This window comes from Mangifera indica, chromosome 18 (genome assembly GCF_011075055.1).
Source record: "Mangifera indica cultivar Alphonso chromosome 18, CATAS_Mindica_2.1, whole genome shotgun sequence".
NCBI classification, from domain to species: Eukaryota; Viridiplantae; Streptophyta; class Magnoliopsida; order Sapindales; family Anacardiaceae; genus Mangifera; species Mangifera indica.
This window is the reverse complement of record NC_058154.1, coordinates 12,119,298-12,141,695: the sequence shown is the minus strand read 5'-3', so window position 1 is coordinate 12,141,695 and position 22,398 is coordinate 12,119,298. Positions and strand designations below refer to the sequence as shown.

The 22,398-nt window shown below is 32.4% G+C and overlaps 3 protein-coding genes across 11 annotated transcripts; 2 read left to right on the top strand and 1 right to left on the bottom strand.

Annotated features, from left to right (window-relative positions):
• Positions 1-1,611: 1,611 nt before the first annotated feature.
• Positions 1,612-2,507, bottom strand: LOC123202375. Its single transcript, XM_044618283.1, has 2 exons — positions 2,280-2,507; positions 1,612-2,128 (listed from the first exon to the last, which is right to left on the bottom strand). The coding sequence occupies exons 1-2, from the start codon at positions 2,413-2,415 to the stop codon at positions 1,923-1,925; spliced, it is 342 nt and encodes a 113-aa protein (XP_044474218.1). The 5' UTR covers positions 2,416-2,507; the 3' UTR covers positions 1,612-1,922.
• Positions 2,508-11,278: 8,771 nt separating this feature from the next.
• On the top strand, positions 11,279-15,140 carry LOC123202118. Its single transcript, XM_044617870.1, has 3 exons — positions 11,279-11,853; positions 12,547-12,678; positions 13,127-15,140. The coding sequence occupies exons 1-3, from the start codon at positions 11,479-11,481 to the stop codon at positions 14,687-14,689; spliced, it is 2,070 nt and encodes a 689-aa protein (XP_044473805.1). The 5' UTR covers positions 11,279-11,478; the 3' UTR covers positions 14,690-15,140.
• A 3,183-nt stretch (positions 15,141-18,323) lies between these two features.
• LOC123201634 (1-acyl-sn-glycerol-3-phosphate acyltransferase-like) lies at positions 18,324-21,737 on the top strand. 9 transcript variants are annotated; one of them, XM_044617215.1, is made up of 6 exons: positions 18,324-18,422; positions 18,930-19,285; positions 20,166-20,315; positions 20,406-20,504; positions 20,587-20,679; positions 20,812-21,552. In XM_044617215.1, the coding sequence occupies exons 2-6, from the start codon at positions 18,953-18,955 to the stop codon at positions 21,046-21,048; spliced, it is 912 nt and encodes a 303-aa protein (XP_044473150.1). In that variant the 5' UTR covers positions 18,324-18,422; positions 18,930-18,952; the 3' UTR covers positions 21,049-21,552. The 9 variants fall into 9 exon arrangements, with proteins under 9 accessions (XP_044473150.1, XP_044473153.1, XP_044473154.1 ...); XM_044617218.1 differs by lacking the exon at positions 18,324-18,422 and adding an exon at positions 18,537-18,633; XM_044617219.1 differs by lacking the exon at positions 18,324-18,422 and adding an exon at positions 18,540-18,556.
• Positions 21,738-22,398: the final 661 nt, after the last annotated feature.

Here is a 22,398-nt window from a genome sequence, read left to right as displayed (position 1 = left end):
TCCTATGCCGACCTTGATAGAGATCACCGCTTCACAACCATATGCCAACAAGGAGCGATTTTCTCCCGTGTCTGTTCGAGCACTGGTTCGATATCGTATGCCCAAACTCCTTTTAACTCATCAAGCTTTGTCTTCAAGTTGTGCTTGATGATATTGTGGACTACTTCAACCTATCCATTGGTCTATGGTCTGAAACCGTAGAAAGTTTCTTGTGGATATTGAAGTGAACATAGAATTTTTGAAATTCATTATTGTCAAATTGTTTTTCATTAACTGAGATGATCGCATACGATATTTCAAAGTGGCAAATCATAGATTTAAAGAAAAAAATCCTTCAACCTTTTCTTTTTATTAGTTGTAGAGGCTAAAGAAGATCATGTTTGTTTGTTGAAGTCCTTGCATAAAAAAAGTTTTCATCTTTTCAAGTTTGTTTGTAAGTTTGATAGTTTTAAGAATTCTTAGGATTGAGATCATCAAAGACAAACTTAAGTAGAAAGTTATTTCTTTCACAGAAGGTTTTTGCTAAAGAAAGTATTTGAGTAGGTTTAGCACATGAAAAACGCCCATTGTCACCTCCTCTAGCAGCTCATTTCAGACTTTCGGCAAACTTGCATGTATTCTACGACAAAAATAAGCCACATGTCACGAATAACGTATGTTAATATACTCGACAGCGTTATGCATTTGATGATATGTACCAAACCTTATATTGCACAAGCTATCAGTATTGTGAGTAAGTATTTAGCAAATCCAGACAAACAACATTGAGAAGCAATTAAGTGGATCCTAAAGCAACCATATATATAAAACAAGCCAAAACAATAAGGAGAAGAGTTTTGGCTGGACAGGCACACAACAACAACTTTGCTTTGCCTCTCTCTGTTCATTCTTCTAGACTTAAGTTTTAATTTGCTCTCTAATGGAGATGACATTATTTTTCATTATTCATTTTGCTCACAAAGATCGAATTAATGGTATCATATACTTCTTTTGTTGTCTTAGAGACTGAAACTAAGGCAACCATATATATAAAACCTTAATGTATAAATGGGAAAAGAAAGGAACAGAAGATGGCTTAATTTTTATCTTTGTACATAAATAAGCAGACTATATCAGATTCAAACTTCCCCAGGTAGACTTTTTCAGGCTTACAAATTCCATTTCTTTCGAGTTCATCGACAGCGGATTGGACAAAATTGAATTGTGGAGTATTATATGGATGTTTCCAGTTCGTTGAGCCATTCAATCTAACCACATATTTCCCCGTTTGTGGACGGTCATTGTCTTTAGTGGTTGGAAAGTTGTTGAATGGCAAATTAATGGAAAGCCGCCCGAAGTGGTGCTTTTAAGTGGCAAGTTTGTGGGCATTTAAGTAGGAGTATCGATATTGTGGGTAGAGGTTTTATGTATTTAAAGTGACAATTCAATTCAAATAAATTTTTTTATTTACAAAAAATAATAATAATAATAATGAAGAAGAAAAGTTAAGCCAGCGTAAATCCTGTTGCTTTTATATTATATTTTTTTAAATATTTAAAATTAGATTCATATAATTATATAAAATGGTATATATTATATCATCACCCTATTATCCGATGACATATAGCAAAATTGATAATGGGAGAATTCGGATGAAATTAATGAAGTATATACAGGAAACCAGAGATGGAGAAAGGGAAACTTGGACAAAATTTACTCGTTTTACTCTACAATAGGACCCGGGTGTCATATCATATGTACCAACCAAATTACCTGCAGAGTCCCTCTTAACTCCAGTTTTTATTGTAAAATCCCCCCAATCAATTTCATAACCAGCCTCTCTCCGCTGGGAAAATAGAGCTGGAAAAAAGTTTATCATCATCAGTGATCAGTAATTCATTCACTGTGTAAAATTAATCAACGGAGAACTGATCTTCCTCCTGTCAATTCACTTCCGGAATGCTCTGAAGAGCCGGCCGCCATGAGCGATGATGTGTCTCGTAACTGTGGCTGACATTTATTAACTGGGCTAAAACTTGTTGCACTGACAACTCCTTTACGTCCATCTTTCCCAGCAGCTCCTCCAGCTGCTTCTTTGTAATCTTGATCTTCACCTCCGTCGTTCCCGACATTGAAGACGATGTAAAATCTGAAGAATTATGAATTGGGTTATGAATTGAATAAATATTGTTGACAAAATAATGTAAAATCTATACAACAAATCAAAATCATAATCAATCAGAATCAGACTGGAAATAGATTTTATTAACAAAACCAAGGTTGTTTGTAATTATTCCCACCTCCACCACCACCTCTGAGAAGGCTCTTTTCCTCCATTTTCAATGCCTTCTCACTCCTCTCATCAGTCGCCAATGAAGCCCAGTCGTCCCCCGCCCATTGCATAGATGAGGATTTATGCCGTAAACAATTCCCCATTTAGAGTTTGTTCTTGATTTTTTATTTCTCTTTTGTGTTGTTTTTGCGAGGATTTTGAGACGGAGATGGGGGAAGTTATTTATATAAAGAAAGAGACAGATAGTGGAGGATAAAGATGAAAGAGTCGGACCTAATACAATGCCTCGTAGGATTATGCATCTTTGATATGGCAGGTGACGAGAGTTGACCTCATCAACAACTTCAACTCAGTCCATTGTGATCAGCTTCTTCAGCCGTCCGTGGCTACAAGCATGGCTTCGTCATCATCCTCAACCATGTTGTATTGCCCACCAATTGGCTTAAGTCGTGGAATCCCAAGTTTATAGCTAAAGCATACGGCATTAATTACACATTTTTCGCAAATAGACTTGGCATGTACATTAGCGTTCCAGTATTCTCATATCAAAATAAGAGGGATTAATCCTCTTTAGTAAATATATTTATTATTTATCTTTTTATATTATTTGTATATTAAGTATGTTTAAAATAGTTTTTGAATTAAAAATATATTAAATACATATTCTACACCTTTTTCATATTAAACGTAAATTATATGTTATATTTGATGTATACCAAAGTTTTGAATTTTTGGTTAGGTTTAAAATACAAAATTATCCGATTCATTTTTAATTATTTACGAAAATATCAGTGTCATTTAAAAAAATCTAACAATGCTAATTATATTAGGTTTAATAGTTAATTAAATATTTTACATTTGAATTGTTGTATTGATTTTCAATAAAAAATTCGTAAAAAATACTAAAAATATTTTGATATTGTAGTATTTTTAGAAACATATTATTGACAATATGTCGTATTAAACCTTATATATACACGTAATATACTTTTTTTATAAACAAATTTTAAGGGTGTTTTTTTACAAATATATTTTTTATTATTCATCATATTATACTTATATAATTCATATACTTTTTTTTTTTGTTCTTATATTTACTAATTAGGGTCTTAATAATAGATTGTTAGATTAGTTTTTCTAAGATTTATAAATTTAATTGTCGAACTCTATACAGAGGAATGAGCTAGTATTGAAGTGAAAAATTCTAATAACAAATTAAAAGACTTGAACTCTCCTAAAAGTTGCTGACTAGTGATCCAACTGTGCCATTAAAATTCAAGTCTCTATTCTAATACGGATTGTCATATATATATTTCAACTAAATTTAATTGATGGAATTTGTGAAATAATGTAGAGATTTTTTTTAATTAAAGTATATCTATTATTATCTTTTCTTCTTATTTTTCCTTTTTTGTTGGAAATAAGTTATCATTCAAATAAGGGGAGCGATCTAGTAATCTATTGAACTTTATAAAGATGACTTTTCATTAGTCTTAAAGTACCAAGTACCATTCACTTAATTCAAAACTCCTAATATTATTTATATTCTTCACATGTCTTTTATTTTTAATCCATTATCAGAAATTTATATCTAAAATTATTTAAAATATTTATCAGGTGACATTGGAGGTTTGACCCTAGCTTGATGAGATTGTTTTGACAAATAACGATAAAGTTTCAATTCAATTTGATAATTTTGTCTGATTTTATAATTATTTTAAAAAATATTTATTAAAAAAATAAATTATTCTCACCTTAAAATACTGTATACATTTTTGCATTTTTACCAATAAAATCGTGTATTTGGTAACCCAAGTAATAATTTATAATAAATTGATCATCTCCTAAGCACAATTAAAAAACCTTAAAAATTACTTATTCAAAAAGCACTTCCCTGTTTCAAACGAGTCGCACGAGTCAAGGCAGGTGTACGGTGGAGCCAACCGAGCCATGAAATGATCAAAATTCTTCGAGCCAAGCCGGTAAAATTAAAGCCCGCGAACTGGAGGGCTCGGCTCTCACATGTGAAAAGGGTTGGAGATGGAATCTTTACACTTTCGAGCAGGTGTGAACGCAGATAGTTGAAAGGAATCTTTCATTCAGATGCCATTTCTCTTCCACGCGCCTCCTTTTACGATGATTTAATATGTAATTATAATTAATTAAGCACTTTAATTCATCATCATTACGCTAATTATGGTTTAGTCTTCTCTTGGAGTTGGGAACTGATATTCTTTTTTAAAAGAAATTAGGAAAAAAAAATATTAATTTGTAAGGGATTCGACAATTTTAAACGAGAAAAAAAATATTTTTTTTCATATTATTTAATTCAATACGTGAATTAAAATCAAAATATATTTAATACATTATATTTAAAATAATGTAATAAGCCTGCTTCATTGGGTCGTTTACACGTGGCACTCAAATTCAACGGTGGAAATTGCTCTTCTTCCACCTACCATGCTTGTCGTTATGGCACCTTCCACATACACAAGGAGAAACAACATAAATCGTCACCAACAAATTTGATTTTGAATTAAACAATGCTACTTATGTATATAAAATAATTGAAAGTCTAAATTGTTTAATGTATAAATTTAAAAAAAAAATTATGCTATGGCCAAACATCTTATTAAAATATATGCAATAGTTACTCAAAAAACGATTTCAAAAATTAGTTTGAATAGTGAAAGCAAAAACCTTTTATTTGAAAAGTCAATTTTCAAATAGCATAAATGAAGGGAGACACTCTCGTAAAAAAAAAATTTTAACTGATTAATTTAAAATCAAATAGCTATTATATAAAACGAATTCTTAACAGACCTGATGCGATAGTAATAGATCGTATCACTGTATTACTGTGTCTCGATAACTTCTAAACATTAATTAGTTATTTTCATGATTCTCACAATGTGACAATCCCATTCTAACCCTATCTTTTATCTAGATGTACGCATACATTTGTACGTAATTACACTAATATCCTTTCTTCTTGTCCTATTAAAATGGCAAAAGGAGGGCAATTTTGTAACTTACGTAGATACTTTGTCAAAAATTCTCCAAAATATAAGTAATATAACAAGCTTAATTGTAGATTGAGACTTCTTTAACGAAATATCAATTTTGATTCGAGCATTAAATATTTGAAAATCACTAACAAAAAATATCATATAAATTAAATTGTTTATTATATTTTAATCTAAATTTACTTTTTCAGTCACCTTATCTCAAGTCAATTAATATGGATTAATACTCTTAATTCATACTTACCTAGTTATAAATGAAGTGACATTTATAATGAAAATTCAATTTCAAAGAGTCATTGAATAATTCAAAATTTAGCACTAAAAATAGTCATAAATTGAAGGTTAAAGGACTTATTCCCAACTAAAATTTACTCTTTTGCCAATTTTCATCTATATATTTTAAAAACTTAAATATTCACCCATTAATTAAGGATAAAATGGTTATTAATATTAAAAAAACTTAAAATTTTATCATTTTTTACCTTAAAAACTAAAAAGTAATATAATTATCTTTAATTGTTGATAAATGGGTATTTAAATTTTTAAAAAATACTAAATAAAAATTCAAGGAAAGAGTAAAATTTTGGACGAGAATAAGGCCTTTGGCCTAAATTGAATAAGGTAAACTTTGGATTTTTATTTTGGTAGGTAGGGAATAACATGTAGAGGCGGCAGGAACTGTGCTTATATTCCTTTTCAAGTGTGAAATATTTTCCAATTATTTTTCCACGCTATTTTGTTGATAAGTTGTTGAAGGGAATGCCTGGAGTTATTCGATTATCTATTAAACTTAGAATTAGCAATCAAATTAAGACAACTCAGTCATGTTAAGTGTTTGACTAAATATATGGATTCAATTTTGGTGATTTGCTAAAAGCTACCTACCAAAAAATTAGGAGGGGTTTAAGCTTTGTCAAAACAAAAGTTAGTTAGTTCAAATCTATAACTATCAACTGGAATAAGTTTGGTTTACTTGACTGATGAACAATATTATTAGAGAAGAAGAAAAGAATTAATAAAAAAAAAAACTCATCAAATGATAAAATAAAAAGGAAGAATTGTCAATAAGATGAACTCTGATATGATAATATTAATGAGGCATCAATGTGAAACCAATATGAGTTTGATCTAGCCTGAATCACATTCACCCCTGTTGACAAAACTCAAAAAAATATTATGTGTGTGTTTGTATGCATTTGATTGCTTGATTTTTCATCTATTACTTTGGTGATTTATGGGCAAAATACGAACACGCGAAGTAAAACTCACATTTGACCCTTACATTGAGATACCCAACAGGAGAGACATTATCAAATTAGTCTTGGGAACACATAAAGTATTAAGAGAGATTCTTCTAGCTATCAGCTTAAGTTTTTAATTGTGATAGTATTTCGGTGAGAGACGTTAACGTACATTAAGATAACTAACAAAAGAAACTTTTTTATAAATACTAAGGAGGTGTTTGATTTAAGAAATATTTTATTATCAAAATTGAAAGATTATCCTAATGATAGATTATCTTGAAGATTACTGTGTATAAATTATTATTATGTTTGATAAAAATAAGTAGGTATAAATAATTATTGTGTTTGATTAAAAATAATAAAAAAATATTAGTATATTATTTTACTTAAATGCCCCTAGATTTAATTATTATAAAATATTTGTATATTATTTGTTGTATTAATTAAAAATAGGATTATTTTTATCCTAAAAAATTAATAAATAATAATATAGTTATAATAAAATCAAGATTACTTTGATAATCTGTTAATACATAAGATAAAAATAATAATCAAATTATATTTTATATTACTTATCATATATTATTGATAATAAAAAATTATCAAACTCTTTTATTATTTATAAATTAAATAAAATAATATAAATAATAAAAAATAAATTATTAAAAAAATTTCCTGCCTCTTAAACCAAACACTCCGTACAAAGTCTACGAAATTACACAAGAGCTGAATATGTAAAACTTAGTCCGTCGATTGAACATGAAAAATCTTTATGATAAGTTCCACGTCGCTAGGGCAATGATAAAGAGTAGAAAATCGACCACCAAAATCGTCACCAACCTCTTCTTTATTAATTTTATTTTTCTAATAATGAGTCAAAGGTCCAATATAGAATTTCCAAGAAAATTGAACGTACGAAATGTTAGGTTGAACAGAAGGCTGGTTCTTGGAGCAATCAACCTAATTGAATTGGCGTATGAGTTTCTGAAGAGACGTGATGTTCAAAGTTTGAGTGTGTATTATAATTGAGATTTGTTACAAATATTATTATATATTTTTATAGTCATCTGATTTTATCATGTACCATACATTTGTTATGATATAATATAAATTATAAATAATATATATTATAAAAAATATTAAATTAATAAATATAATAGATATATTATGTGATATGATATATACTCATGATACAAATTGATTATCATTTTAGAAAAATGATGACATGGTAGGGATACAGATAAGAAATTTTAAGTGTTAATAAAACTATATGCACAATTTTACGTATAAATAATGATGTATTATCATGTGATTAAATATTGTTTTATCTTTAATTTTTAACTATTTAATTACATGATAACACGTCATTATTTGTGCATAAAGTTATGCATATAACACTTTTTTTAAGTTTTTAGGGAGTGTTTATAATATTGTTAAGATGATGATATGACTACGACTATGACAATTTTTTTATTATATTTTATTATCCTATTTTTAAAAAAGATGTATCCTAGGGTATGATATATAATGTAAAAAATTAGATTTCTGATACACGATATAATGTATGATTCAACTACCATATATATTTCTTATAACATGACTGTTTAATTCTTATCATATGATTATATGTTATACTTTACTACAAAAATAAAGTTTTATTTTTCTCTTTCACGTGGATAAAGTTTATTTGACTTGGTTTAGTTTTTTTATTACGACGCAAATTAAATTAACAAGTCCAGATCAAATCGATTTGAATATTTAAATTCGAACTAACTCATATCAAATCCAATATTTAATATTTTTTAGTCAATTTTAAGTCTTATTTTGTCAATCTTAAGCCGATTTTGATGTAACTCCTTTAAAGTTAAATTAATCTCAAATTGAGATTTATTTGAGTTCAATTTGAATCGAATTTACCCTTAATTATGAGCTTTCTTTTTTCTTGGAGGGCAGGCCCATATATTAGATAATGAGACAGAGAAGATCACTATACCCAGCCCAATTTGTAGTGGAAGTATAAAAGGACAAGTGATAAGAATTGGTCAAACATAAAATAATGGGTGGGCACCAAATGGGTTTTGATCTTATTGAAAGGTCCAAGAAGTAGATCATGAAGTATGCTCTTTCAATGTCTCCATTAAAGGAACACTTAATATAGAGAGCATCATCTATTAATTAATAAATGTTCTCGACTGTCCTAAGTTGGTGGAATTGGATCTCTTTAAACTATTTTTTTATGAACGTCATAAGGGTAATTATCGATTAATTTTGAATATTCACAATCAATTCATCATAATCTTTATTTCCCACTAGCGTATTAAAACCCGTATAGGAGTATCAAACTGAATTGATCTGGAATTAAAATAAATGAGTTATATCAAATTATAGTTTAGTTGTTAAATCAGACTGGTTTCAACTATGATGCTAATATCATCATGACATTATGCTAATGTCAACATGACTACATAAGGGTAAATTTAATCTGAGCTAATTTTAATGTATTTGCTATTTGACTTGAACAAGTTTGAAACGAGTTTGAGCTTGAGAGATTTATATTTTTAAGCTTGAGTTTTGGGTGTTTAACTTGCTAAAGGTGTGAACTTGAGAAAGTTTAATTCAAATTGTACAAGATTACAGTACTGTTTTAAAACTTGTACAAGAGTATCAAATTGAATTGATATGAAATTAAAATGAATAAATCATATTAGATTGCAGTTCAATTGTATAATTAGACTAGTTTCAGCCATGATGTAATTGTCATCATGATATTACGCTATGTCAACATGACTAAGTAAGGGTAAGTTCAATCTGAGCTAACTTGAGCTTGTTTGCTATCCTAACTAGAACGAGTTTAAAACAAGTTCAAGCACGAGCTTAAGAGTTTTATATTTTCAAACTTGAGTTTGAATGTATTTAACTTATTGAGCTCGTGAATTTGAGAACGCTAAATTTGAATTGACTAAAATAATATTATTTTAACTAATAAGCCTCAAAGTGATGTCATTTTGATCGATTTTAGTTTAACTACAGTACTAAGCTGAACTCAACTTATGTTATATTCAAACTTACGCTTAACTCCTCTCAAACCAAATCGAGCTTGAATTTGTTTAGAGAGAGTTTGTCGAACTCAAATCTAAATTCGAGTTTAGCTTTTTTACATGAATTTTAACTTGAACTGGTTCAAATTCGAATTCAAATCTATTCTTATAACTGAACAATTTTAAAATTTTAATAATATCAATATGCTCTGCCAATCAAATCAATGAATTACCTGTAAGCAATGACTTAAATGGTAAAAAAGTGTGATTTTAAGATAAAATATTTAAATTCAAATCTCTTTAGTAACATATCAAAATAATACTCTTTAACTAATATAATCTAATAATTGAGAGAAAGAAGCGGCCGTACTCAAATAAGACTGTTGATTCAATGTACATATTTACAAAATCAATGGATTCAATAGCTGGGTCAAGGCCTAGGGTAAAAAAGCATCTGTCCCCACACAAAATTTACCAACAATAATTCAACTCTTTTACAATCAATTGATTCTGTCCTCCCTCCGACACACTACTTGAAAAGTAAGCCATCAACATTAGGATTTTCTGAGGCCCCACACTTAAATTTCCAAGGACCCACGAACTTTTGGGCCCACTGGCACGGGGACTAGAAAAAAAAATTACCAAAAAAAAAGAAAGCCCATTACAATCAGTGCATTGACCCTCTTTATGCCTAACTGGAGGGAGGCCAAAATCTAATTAGATAACTAATTGAATTTTAATTAAGATTAATAGCCGCAAAAGAAAGAGATTATATTAGAAAGGCTATAATAATTAATTAATTAATTAATTAAAATATTAAAAGCTTCGCAAACTTCAAGTTAAAAGGGCAAGTAGAAATGCCACGCCCATGTGGGTAGACTTCGTCTGCTGCAAAACGGAGGATACAACTGAGATGAAGAGTGGCTGATCAGGTGCCACGTGGAATCTCCCTTGGATGCCTTTCATTATGGAGTAAATAATGCAGTGTGGATCTCACACAATGATCGGTCGTGAAGTTGAACTAAATTAAATTGAATGCATGAGAATCTATTGAGATGGGGCTTCTGTTTTACATGTTACCTACCATCGATACTGGAATCTCCCATGAGGAAAATTAATAGAAAAAAAATACAAATAATATTAATAATTCATTTTAAGTATTTCGAATTTTCGTATTTTAAAATACATATAAAAAATTTAAAAATTTATCTTTTTATTAAAATTTTTAGTTATAATTAGAAGAAAAACCATTAAAATTTTATCTTATTTTTTTTAATTTAAAAGTATAATAATTTTTTAAATTTAAAATTTGAAAAATGATAATTCTCTCTTAAAGGGTTTTTTTTTTAACTGTTAATCAGTTTTTATATATATTTTTCTCTTTTTCGATCGATTCTCTCATTTCGCAACTTTATCGGAGATGTCAAAACTTGGTTTATTATTTGACACTTAAAAGTACATTAACTTTTGAAGTTGAAAAATCTATGATTTCGTTTACTTTGATTGCAAAAATAGTTGTGTGTCACATTAACTTCAAACCCTGATTCACTAAAGTTAAAAATTCTCCCATTTGCTTATAAGGTTAAATCACATATATAAGACCTTTGAAGTGACTACACGACACCGTTTCAGGTTGACCATACGTGTATACATACATATACACACATAAATACGCAAGCTTATACACTCAAAGAAATACACGTGAAAATTTTTCTTTTGGGTGTCTCCTTTTTCCTTTTCTCTGTATCCGACAGGCAGAAGCGCTGGCTCATTCTTTGGCCACATTCAGACACAACACAACACGCAGCACAAAAAAAGAAGACTCAGGCTCAGACTGGAACTATCTTGTTCTTGTTCCTGTTTGGTGTTTTTTCAATGGCTGAATCCAGGTTTCAACTATGAAGATTATTGAAGGCCCGCATTATCCGGCGACTAAAGCCCTGAGGCAAGCTTCATCTTCAGATCTTAAGCCCACGCGAAAGAAGACCCGGAACCCGAGTCTGACCCGGGTGAGGAAGCCCGGCGCTCCGGGTCGACGGAGCAGACCGGAGACCCCGCTATTGAAGTGGAAGGTTGAAGATAAGGAGAGGAATCGGAAGGTTGTGGTTGACGAAGAGGAGGGTAAAGAGGGTGGCCGGAGAAGTCGCGGGAAACATCGAAAGGGAGCGGTCGTTGTGTCTGCGAGGAAGCTTGCTGCTGGACTTTGGCGGTTGCAGGGGCTGGAGAATGGCGGCGGTGGTCGCGGAGAGTGTTTGGATCGGTTGGGGTTTCAGGTGAGGTTTGAGGGTCGAAACTTTCTTCTGCTTTTGTTTGCTTGAGATCTGTGTTTGTGTTCACTTTGAGGCATTTAAATGATAAATTATTGAAATTTTCTGTAATAATTTGATTGAAGGATTTTGTTGCTTTGTTTTGAAGTTTCATAGTTTGAGGAGTGAGACTGATACTGATCTTTACGGCTCTGTCATTATCATTTTTTCATGTTTTTGATTACGCTTGTTGCTTAATTTTGAAGGGTTTAGTGTGTTTGTGCTGCAAGTTTTATACTTTCTCAGTTTGATCATGATTTTGTGTTAGCAGTGTTCTTTAGCTTGGTTTTACTATTTCTGAAGTGTGTATGAAAGCATTTATTCGCATGTGTCGCATTGAATTGGTTCTATATTGGGACGTCTATTCTGTGTTAAATACTTCCGGAGATTCATGATGTTTACTCCATTTTTGGGTTTATTGTGCTTTTTAATGTGGATTTGTGCTTACTAAGGTTCAGAATACATTTAAATAATTATTTGCATCTTTGATTGCTTGATTCTGTCTGCGGATGTGTGTACACATGTTTAAATGGCTTCCAAGAAATCGTATTGTTTACCGCATTTTTGTCAGCTTGTTATTTACATCGATCTCTCTGTTTGACTTGGTAAGTATATTCTTTCCATTTTATAGATTATGAGTTGTGTTATTCTTTCCTGTAGCCTGGTGCTGGACATGTGGATGTTCCATTTCATGTTCGTCGCAGTGGCAAAGCATATGGTTCTGAACCAAAGGATCCTTTACAGAGCCCTAGCTCATCTGTCACTGGTATAAAGAATGGATTCTTGTGTGAGGTAATGTTGCTTAAGTTTCCTACTGAACATAAACTGTTAATGATTTGTTGGATTCGAAGAATATTGTGTGAGGTAATGAGTTTTTTCTGCATTATATTATCAAAGGATTTGTTGCCAATTGGCTGGGAGGGGGAATTTTTGATATGAAAATATATGAAATAGTGAGAGGGTAATAGAAACTTATATTGAGCAAAATGAAGGCTTTATAGTTGGGTTTTGCTTCTGGAAGTAAAACTTGATATAGCAGAAACAGCTTTGGTACCTGGACTTGAGTTTTGCTACATCTTACTTGATATAAGAATGAGACTAGTGGAGCTACATTTTCATCTCAGTGAAGAAATTTTGAATTGTGCTTTAATTGAAAGAACAGTACCTTACATTTTGCCCTCTTCCCTAATCAATTTGGTATTTTACTTTTCTAATTGATAGCATGTTTCTGCTTGTGTAGCTCGAGCCTTCTTTTAAGTTCTCCAATTCTGCAATGGAGGGGGCAACAAAGTGGAATCCTGTCTGCTTGAAAACATCAGATGAGGCACAGCAGATATATAGCAACATCAAGCTTCTTGACCAACAGGTAAGTGCTGTATCAGTGGTTGCTGCTCTTGAAGCTGAACTAGAGCAGCTTCGCACTCGCGTGCAGGAGCTTGAGACTGAGCGCCGGTCTTCAAAAAAGAAACTTGAGCACTTCTTGAGGAAAGTCAATGAAGAAAAAGCTGCATGGCGGAGCAGGGAGCATGAGAAAATTCGCGCATTTATTGATGACCTCAAAGCTGAGTTAAATCGAGAGAGGAAAAATCGCCAAAGAATAGAAATTGTCAATTCCAAATTAGTAAATGAGCTGGCAGAAGCAAAGTTAACAGCAAAGAGGTGTATGCAGGACTATGAAAAGGAAAGAAAGGCGAGAGAATTAATTGAGGAAGTGTGTGATGAGCTTGCTAAGGAAATTGGAGAAGATAAGGCTGAAGTTGAAGCATTAAAAAGGGATTCTATGAAACTCCGAGAGGAAGCAGAAGATGAAAGGAAAATGTTGCAGATGGCGGAGGTCTGGCGTGAAGAACGAGTTCAAATGAAGCTGGTTGATGCAAAGGTAGCACTTGAAGAGAAGTATTCTCAGATGAACAAACTTGTAGCAGAACTGGAGGCCTTTCTGAGGTCTAGAAGTGCAACCCCGGATGTTAAAGAATTGAAAGAAGCTGAAATGCTTCGACAGGCAGCTGCCTCAGTGAATATTCAGGACATCAAGGAATTTACATATGAGCTGCCCAACCCAGATGATATTTTCTCCGTTTTTGAAGATGTTAATTTTGGTGAACCAAAAGAGAGGGAGATTGAACAATGTGGTGCTTACAGTCCCGTCAGCCATTCCTCAAAAATTCACAGAGTCAGTCCTGAGGTCAACGTGGTTAACAGGGATAGCATTCATAAGCATTCTGGTGCATATGTTGAGCAGAATATTGAAATAGAAGAAGATGATAGTGGATGGGAAACTGTGAGCCATCTTGACGATCAAGGTTCAAGTTGTTCGCCTGAAGGGAGTGCATCATCTATCAAGAATCATCAATGTAGTAATGTCTCAAGGAGTGGAATGGAATGGGATGATAATGGATATGAAGGAGCCCCAATTACAGAAATCAGTGAAGTATGCTCGGGCCAAACAAAGAAGAAGGTGTCATCTATAGCAAGGCTCTGGAGATCTGCCCCGAATAATGGAGAAAAATATAAGATAATCACGGTTGAGGGAATAAAGAGTAGGCTTTCAAATGGAAGATTATCTAATGGGAGTATTGCATCACTAGATCGGGCGTCTGGTAAAGGTGGGCTCAGCCCTCCAGATTTGACAGGCCAGTGGAGTTCACCGGACTCAGGAAATCCTCACATAACTCGAGGAATGAAAGGTTGTATTGAGTGGCCTCGAGGTGCACAGAAGAATAGTTTGAAGGCGAAGCTTTTAGAGGCTAGGATTGAAAGTCAGAAGCTTCAGCTGCGACAGGTTCTTAAACAGAAGATTTAAGAGTAGCTGGTGAATTCAGATGCCCAAGCTTGCTGAAGGTTACTGGAAACAGACAGTGGCAATAATGATCTACCTTTCAACCATCCAAACAAACCGTTTCTTCTGCAAGACGAAGCTGCCTGCTGAAGAGGTTCCTGAAGAACTCGCGAGTAAATACCCAAGATAGGTCTCATAAACTTGCTCGTATCCCGGCTCCGGCTTTTCTCCTGTACCACATGCAAGAGTTTTGCTTCATATTATCCGTCTAATATTGGAAATAACTTTCCTTGGTTCAAATGTTGGACTTGGGTCCTCCCTTGTAATGAGTTGCTATAGTTTCAGTCTAGTAGTATAGCAAATTTCTTTTCCAGTGATCCAGGGAGCAATTAGTGCTATTTGTATTATGTCTTTGAATATCTGAGGACACCATCAATTAAAGTAAATTTGAGACCACAAGATGATATTCTCCTCTTCTCTTGAGTGCTTTATGTTTATGTAGCTGTATCATAGTATGAAAATTTACAGAATAAATCTTATACACATTTGACAAAATTTATGAAGCAAACTATTAGAGACTGATCAGCAATCAATTCTATATTCTGTTCCTCTAAAAGTTTCTCCGTGCATAAGACTCTCAACAGTCCACCAGCAACAACCATTCACAGTTACTCGCCCATCCTGAAAGTGACTGTTTTCATGCATTGCCATTCTTCCTAGTCCATATTGGTTGGCTGCTTTCCTCTCAATGCCTTGTACACCCTTTTTACATTAACAGATCTCAAACTGTTAACTATCATAATGTGAAATTTCTTTTGCCGTTTGAACTTTCTGTGTGCACTCAATCCACTCATTTTTTTCTAGCGATGATATCAACTTATAGTGATATTTTTTACCCTCAAAGAGATTTTGAATTGAATGACAATTTAAATAGAAAAAACTATAATATAAATCAATTACAAAACCACACACAAAATTTACGGGTTTAACATTGTGTTTACGTCCACCAATTAGTCATAAATATTATTAAACCGAAGAAAATCTCTTTGAACTGTATATAATATAAACTACCGTCTCTCAAATATAATAATGACCGTGTAACCCAAATATTACAATTGTCACCCAACTAGACATCTTCGGATCCTGAAACTTTTAAGCGAACAAGTCTTCAAATATGAATTACACTTTAACATAAGACCACTAGGTTTGACGTTATTTGATCATTGCTGTAGTGTTTCCTTGAGTGATGTGACAGAGATTGTCACATCGAAATCAAAATTTTTTTAATATTTATGAAGAGAATCAGGCTACGATATCAGGAGCCAATTTAGCAATGGAGAAGCCTCTAAACACAAAGGAGCTCAGAAAACTAAAAATGATAAAAGCTCAATCAGGGGAAGAAAAAGATCAGAAAAACCGAATACTGAGGATTTGCATGCTTCTGAAGGCTGGGTAGACCCAAAAAGCAGTGCAATACCAAAGGATGCTGACAAAAGAAGAGTTCATGCAAATGGTCAATCTGCTGGCCATTGGTATACTTCACCAGAGGGAAGGTAAGTTTAATCATTGTTTTTTAACGATTTCTTTACTCACCTGATTGAATCATATTCATGATGTAGAAGTTCTATTGCTCGATTCCCTTTGTATGGTTATTAATGACCCATATCACCGACTGAAATTATCTGAAGTATTATGTTATCAGCCCTAACAAAAGAAAGGAGCATGAGGAACATATCCAGAGCCATGTCTGGTGATAGCCATAATTATAATATATCCTGGGATAGGATGATGTCTGGTAATAGCAAGACATGTCTGTAGCTGTCAACAAGTGGTAAAAGGCATAGAAAGCGCATTAGTAGCTTTTTGTGGCAAAACTTTAGGTGCTGCAAGTTTTTGTATTGCTTCGCCTGTTCCTTTCTACTTGGCCTGCAATGTGTTCACAGTTTTGTACCATTTAGACTGCATATATTTCATTAGCACCTAATCGTTTACATCCTTATATAATTCTCTGCAGGTTTATATTTCCAGAAATGGGCAGGAGTTGACAGGTCAATCTGCTAATCGACAATACAGAAAAGTACATACCAGAAAACATTGTTATGTTGGCATTCTGGTTCTCTGTTAACTCTTGAGTCATACATATGGTTGTTGTGGGAGAGCGGCACAGGGATTAAGAAGGCGAAAAAGAAAACCAGTAGCAAGAATAAGAAGGCCAAGAGTTGACATCTGCAAATATTTTTGTAATTGATTTTGTTAATCTGCATTCAGGTTGTACAGTTGTTTTGAATCATTGATGAAGTAATAATATTGCCCTTCTTTCACTTCTTTTAATCCTTTGAGTTTGTAAGAAATAACAGATCCTTGGTGTTTTGCAGTTCTCTGTGAGAAGCTGCTGATGTTGGGATCCAAATCCATTTTTCAGTTCTTATGTTCTCTAACAGAGCAAAATCCCATAACAATTGACTATCCCAGATTGAAATCATTCAATATTTTGTAATTTGCTACTATATGACAACCAAAAACTGCACTTTTGGTTAGGTCATTGAAGCTGAGGTTAATTATCCCTCGGCCAAACATCAGTATAGATCCTTCAAAAAAATTCTGAGTAGAAAAATTATATTTCTGTTCTTCCACCACCAAGTGTTGTTTGGTTTGCACTAAGGTATCATTCAAATTGAATTTAAGTTTGAATTCAGTTTAAATAAACTTGAAATGGGCTCAATCTAAGTGAGTTCGAGTTTGAAAATTTAATATTTTAGAGTTTAAGTAAAAACTTTAAGAGTGTTCGACTCCTTATACTTGTGAGTATAAAAAATTTGATATAAAATAATATTATTTTAATTAATATGCATTAAAAATGATATTGTTTTAGTAACGAACCAAACTAAAAACTCGATTTGAATCCAACCAGGCTCGAAATTAGCTCTCCCGAATCCAACTCTAGTTTGCACTAATAAAAGATACATTATCTTGATTAACTTGTCAAGTAATTAAAGAAAGTTAATATTTTATTATAATGGGCAATTACAAGATAAACTTGATTTGAAAAACAAGTAATACAAATAATATTTTAAAATAATTATATTTAAAAATATTTAAACAAAATGAATATTTTAATAATTTTTATTAATAAAACTTTTCTGAAGCACGATAATAATTTATAATCAATAATTTTGAAAATAATTTAATTTTGTAATGATTTTTTACTTTTGCTATAAAAAATTAGTTGAAGCAATCGCACGCTAATTTTTCTAATAAATTATCGTTTGGTAGAAATATATTTTAAGAATTCAATGTGAGTCGATATGATCCTTTTAAACCTCAAATAAAAATAGTAATTTACTTATTGTTATTATAAAGTATGACAAGTCTACCATACTGTTTATAAAATATTATTTTTTAATCCATAAAAGTATGTGAATATTTTTTTATATATAATTATTATTTTTATATTAAATATTAATTTATTTTAAATTTTTAATTATTTAATTAATCACAAATCATTATTTATATGTGACATTATGTAACCCAATTCACCTTGCAAAATCAGCAATTCAATGGCAGTTCTGCAAATCAAGCTCACCTCAAATGTCTTAATCAGTTATTTAGATAAACTATAATTAACCGCCACATTTTTTCTCTCTTTGCTAATTTTCTTTGTCTAGTAAGTTTGCTGTCTTTCCTACAGCTTCACAACTTCAAACACATATTTTGCTAAGACTCCCTGAACTTTCTCTGTTAAATTCTTGGGGACAAGGTAAATTTTTAATTAATTTAGTCTTTTTTGGTGAAAAGGCTATTCGAGTATTTGTCAAAGTGGTATAAAAAAGATTATACTTTTTGTAGTTGGTTGTTTGAGTTTTGTTTGGTGACCAAGAAAACTACAAAAGAGTAAGTTTATGGATGGCCATTTATTTTTGTTTGGTGGCTTTCTTTTCTTCTGTTGATATTGGAGGACAGAACTTAAGGTTTTGCTTCTACTTTTTTCGGTTTGTATTGTTTTCTTTTGCTTCTATCTATTTTTGTCGGCTACCAAACAATTTTTAGACTTTTCTCTTATCTGCCCAGTTTTTCTCATACTTGGTTGTTATCTTTTATCGAGTAATCTTTATTTTTTATTCGAATATTCGTTATTGTTTGATGTAGTATTAGAGTTTATGATTTCCCTTCACTTTCTTAGCAGCCAATAAAGATAGCTTTTTTCTTCAAGCTATTGATTGAATTCTGTTCTTTAACAATCTGTTGCTGTTCTTGTTTTATTCAGGGCAATATTTTGATTATTGGCTTATGGAAAGTGCTGGAAGTGTTTCATTTCTAAGGAACAGAAGGTTTGATAGTTTCTTCAACACAAGTTCTGAGCCTAATGTGAAAGAACCACCAAAAATTCCAGTGAAACAAGTTGATTACAAGCCATTGCGATTGAATAAGGAATGTGTTGATGCTGATGATGATGATGGATGGTTTTGTGTATTGATATCTTGGGTAAGAATTGTCACTTGCTTTGTGACAATGATGGTCACAACATTCATTTGGGCACTGATTATGCTTCTGCTGTTACCTTGGCCTTCTGAGAGGATTAGGCAAGGCAATGTTTATGGACATGTTACTGGTAGATTAATGGTAAGTTAAAGCTTCATTTTGTTGTGAGTTATTGTATGGTGCCATCAGTTTACTAGATTTGCTTATGCTTTCCTTGTTTCCTGCATTTTCTCAGCAGCCATATAGGGCCTTGCAAACTTGCTGTATTTCTGCTCATCTAATTGGCTACTTTTTCTCCTTTGCTTTATTTTGACCACAGAAAAGAATTCCCTTTGATAGGTTGGTGTGTCTATATATCTAAAAGGTTTACCTCAAATCTAAGGCTAATCCTTTTTCCAGAATTTAATTGTTGTCCTGTAGAATTTATGTGAAGTTTTATCACAAGAGTTTATAGTAAATGAGCTCACGGATGGCCGGGAGCAGTAGCTTTTTTCTTGAAAGTTGGTACCACTTTACGTGTGAGCATGTATTCTTGCATATCATGCTAACTTACCAAAGATTGGGAAGAGTTGCAGCATATGATTTCAAGTACATTTATGAAAAATAAAGTAAAATCCTCAGGTGGGTTATTAGGAAACAGGTTACCGGAAAATATAATAAGGTACAGCAAATTCACTGTAGGGGGAAATTTTCATGGTGATTGTGCTTCAACCTGAATTGAATAACGTAAGACAGTCCTTTAGTAGTTAGGGTGGTACAATCACCTGGATAATAAGTTGGCAAATGAAATTTATCTTGGAGTTGACATCAGAGATTGCAGCATGAATGTATTTTATAGCATTTCAGCTAGTGAGATAAACTTTCCAAATTCTGATTGAAGATAATGGCAATGCGAGTATTTGCCGACACTTTTGATATGATTGTGTTTACTGTTCATGCGTGTTATAGATTCCTTGCATTTAAATTGAGGTTGATGCACTTTCTCATGGGGTGATTAAACTTCTCAGCATATTGATTGCAGATGTGGATCTTGGGGAATCCAATAAAGATTGAAGGTACAGAATTCTCTAGCGAAAGCGCAATATACATCAGTAATCATGCATCTCCGATAGACATCTTCCTTATAATGTGGTTGACTCCCACTGGGACTGTTGGCATTGCAAAGAAAGAGGTATTTTTCTTTATGCATATGTGAGTTTATGTGCTAAATTAACATTTCGAAGTCTCCTTGTATTCATAGATAAAGTTTAACTTTGCACAGATTATATGGTACCCTCTTTTTGGACAACTTTATGTTTTGGCCAAACATATCCGTATAGATCGCTCCAACCCAACCGCAGCCATTCAGACTATGAAAGAGGTATCTTTTTTCTCCCTGGCAGCATTTGTCAACCATTTTATTTTTACGTATATTTCTAACTTGTGTTTATTCTGATGTTCAGGCAGTTCGTGCAGTTGTCGAAAACAAACTCTCATTGATCATTTTTCCTGAGGGAACCAGGTCGAAAAAAGGACGACTTCTTCCCTTCAAAAAGGTAATACTATTAATTCTGTATATACATTGATAGGTATTTATAATGTTTATCAGAATGATGAAATCTCTTACTTGTTTATGCATTTTACTAGAGGCATTACCATTAAATTTGTTTAGCTGAACTCAATTTCAGGGTTTTGTTCATTTGGCGCTGCAATCCCGTCTCCCGATAGTTCCAATTGTCCTAACCGGTACCCATCAAGCATGGAGGAAGGGCAGTTTACACATTCGACCAGCACCTATTACTGTAAGGTTTCTTCCTCCAATAAGTCCCACAGATTGGACAGCTGACAAGATTGATGACTACATAACAATGCTGCATAACATATACATCGAAAACCTTCCAGAGCCTCAAAAGCCTCTTGTATAGAAGGCACCAAAACTGTTTCCAATTCATAGCTCAGGTATCCTTATTGTAAATTTTTTTTCTCTCCTGGGATAATGCTTCATGTTAAAAGCAATTATAATCATATTTGAATAGATTAGCAGCATGACTGATGTATCATACTGCCGATGCTCGTGCTGAAGAGTCTTTTTGATCAATATAAAGTATTCATATTTCCTCATCAATGAAGAAGGGTCAGTTTCAGGGTTCAATTTCTTTCATGTGAAGACAGGTCAAGCAGAAGAACAACAATAAACTTGGAAACCATTATAGGTTTTTGAGAGTTTATTTATTTATTTATTAAATTTTAGATTATTATTGTCCTCTTTAATGATACTATGAATTGTAAAATCAGGGAGTTTGGTATTTGGTGTCCTTGTCAACTAGAAATCTGCTTTCCAGAAGGGTTTAAATTAAATAAGTTTGAACAGAGGATAATGCTTAAGAATTCATTGATCAAAGTCCAATTTTACTTTCTAATTGACTTAATTGTTCTCTCTGACTTTCTTTCTACTTATTATTGTGTTTTCATCAGCCTACCTTCAAGCAATGCTTTCAGACGCTGGATCAGGCCTCGACCCGTCGAGGGCTCCCTATGGGTTTTCTATGGTTTGACCGATCGCTCCAGGATATTATGAATATATTTGCAATATATACAGTGGTACAGAGCATTCCCTCACAACTGTTGAGACTTGAATTATAAAAAAATAAAAAAAATGTATAACCAAATAAAAAAACAGTATAAATAAAAAATAATTATAAAAAAAAGAAGATTTCTAACAATTGCAAAAATAAATATATAAATAAATAAATAAAATCAAAATTCATATTGCCAATGGATTCAATGGACTTGGACATAAAAGTGGATATGAATTAAGTTGAGATCGGATAACTTTTAGTTTGACTTTGATCGAGTTTGACTAGAATTCATAATAGAAATATTATTTTTCAAAACTTAAGTGTAGGAATTTGCCATTGTTGATAAACCTGGTTGAGAAATAGTCTTTTGGTCCCAGGTTTATTCAATTTTTATTGTAGGTGGTGCTTGTTTTTTATTCCCAACAACTTCAAAGCTTAACTCATCTTCTTACTGAAGAATGCAAACAGATCTCCCTACTGCTAGTTCAAACTCTTTGCCTTTCTAAGAAATTTACCTGAAAAGAACATACCGTTCCCATCTTGCAGTAGAAGATCCCACAAACAAAACAGCTTATAATTAGGGCAATTTGCCTGCCAATCTGCCATCTTGTCCTATTTCGAATTTGAAGATACCGGTAGGGTCCACAAAGTCAAGTCTTTTTTCCCATTCTATCAATTCAACTATTCGTCCACGTG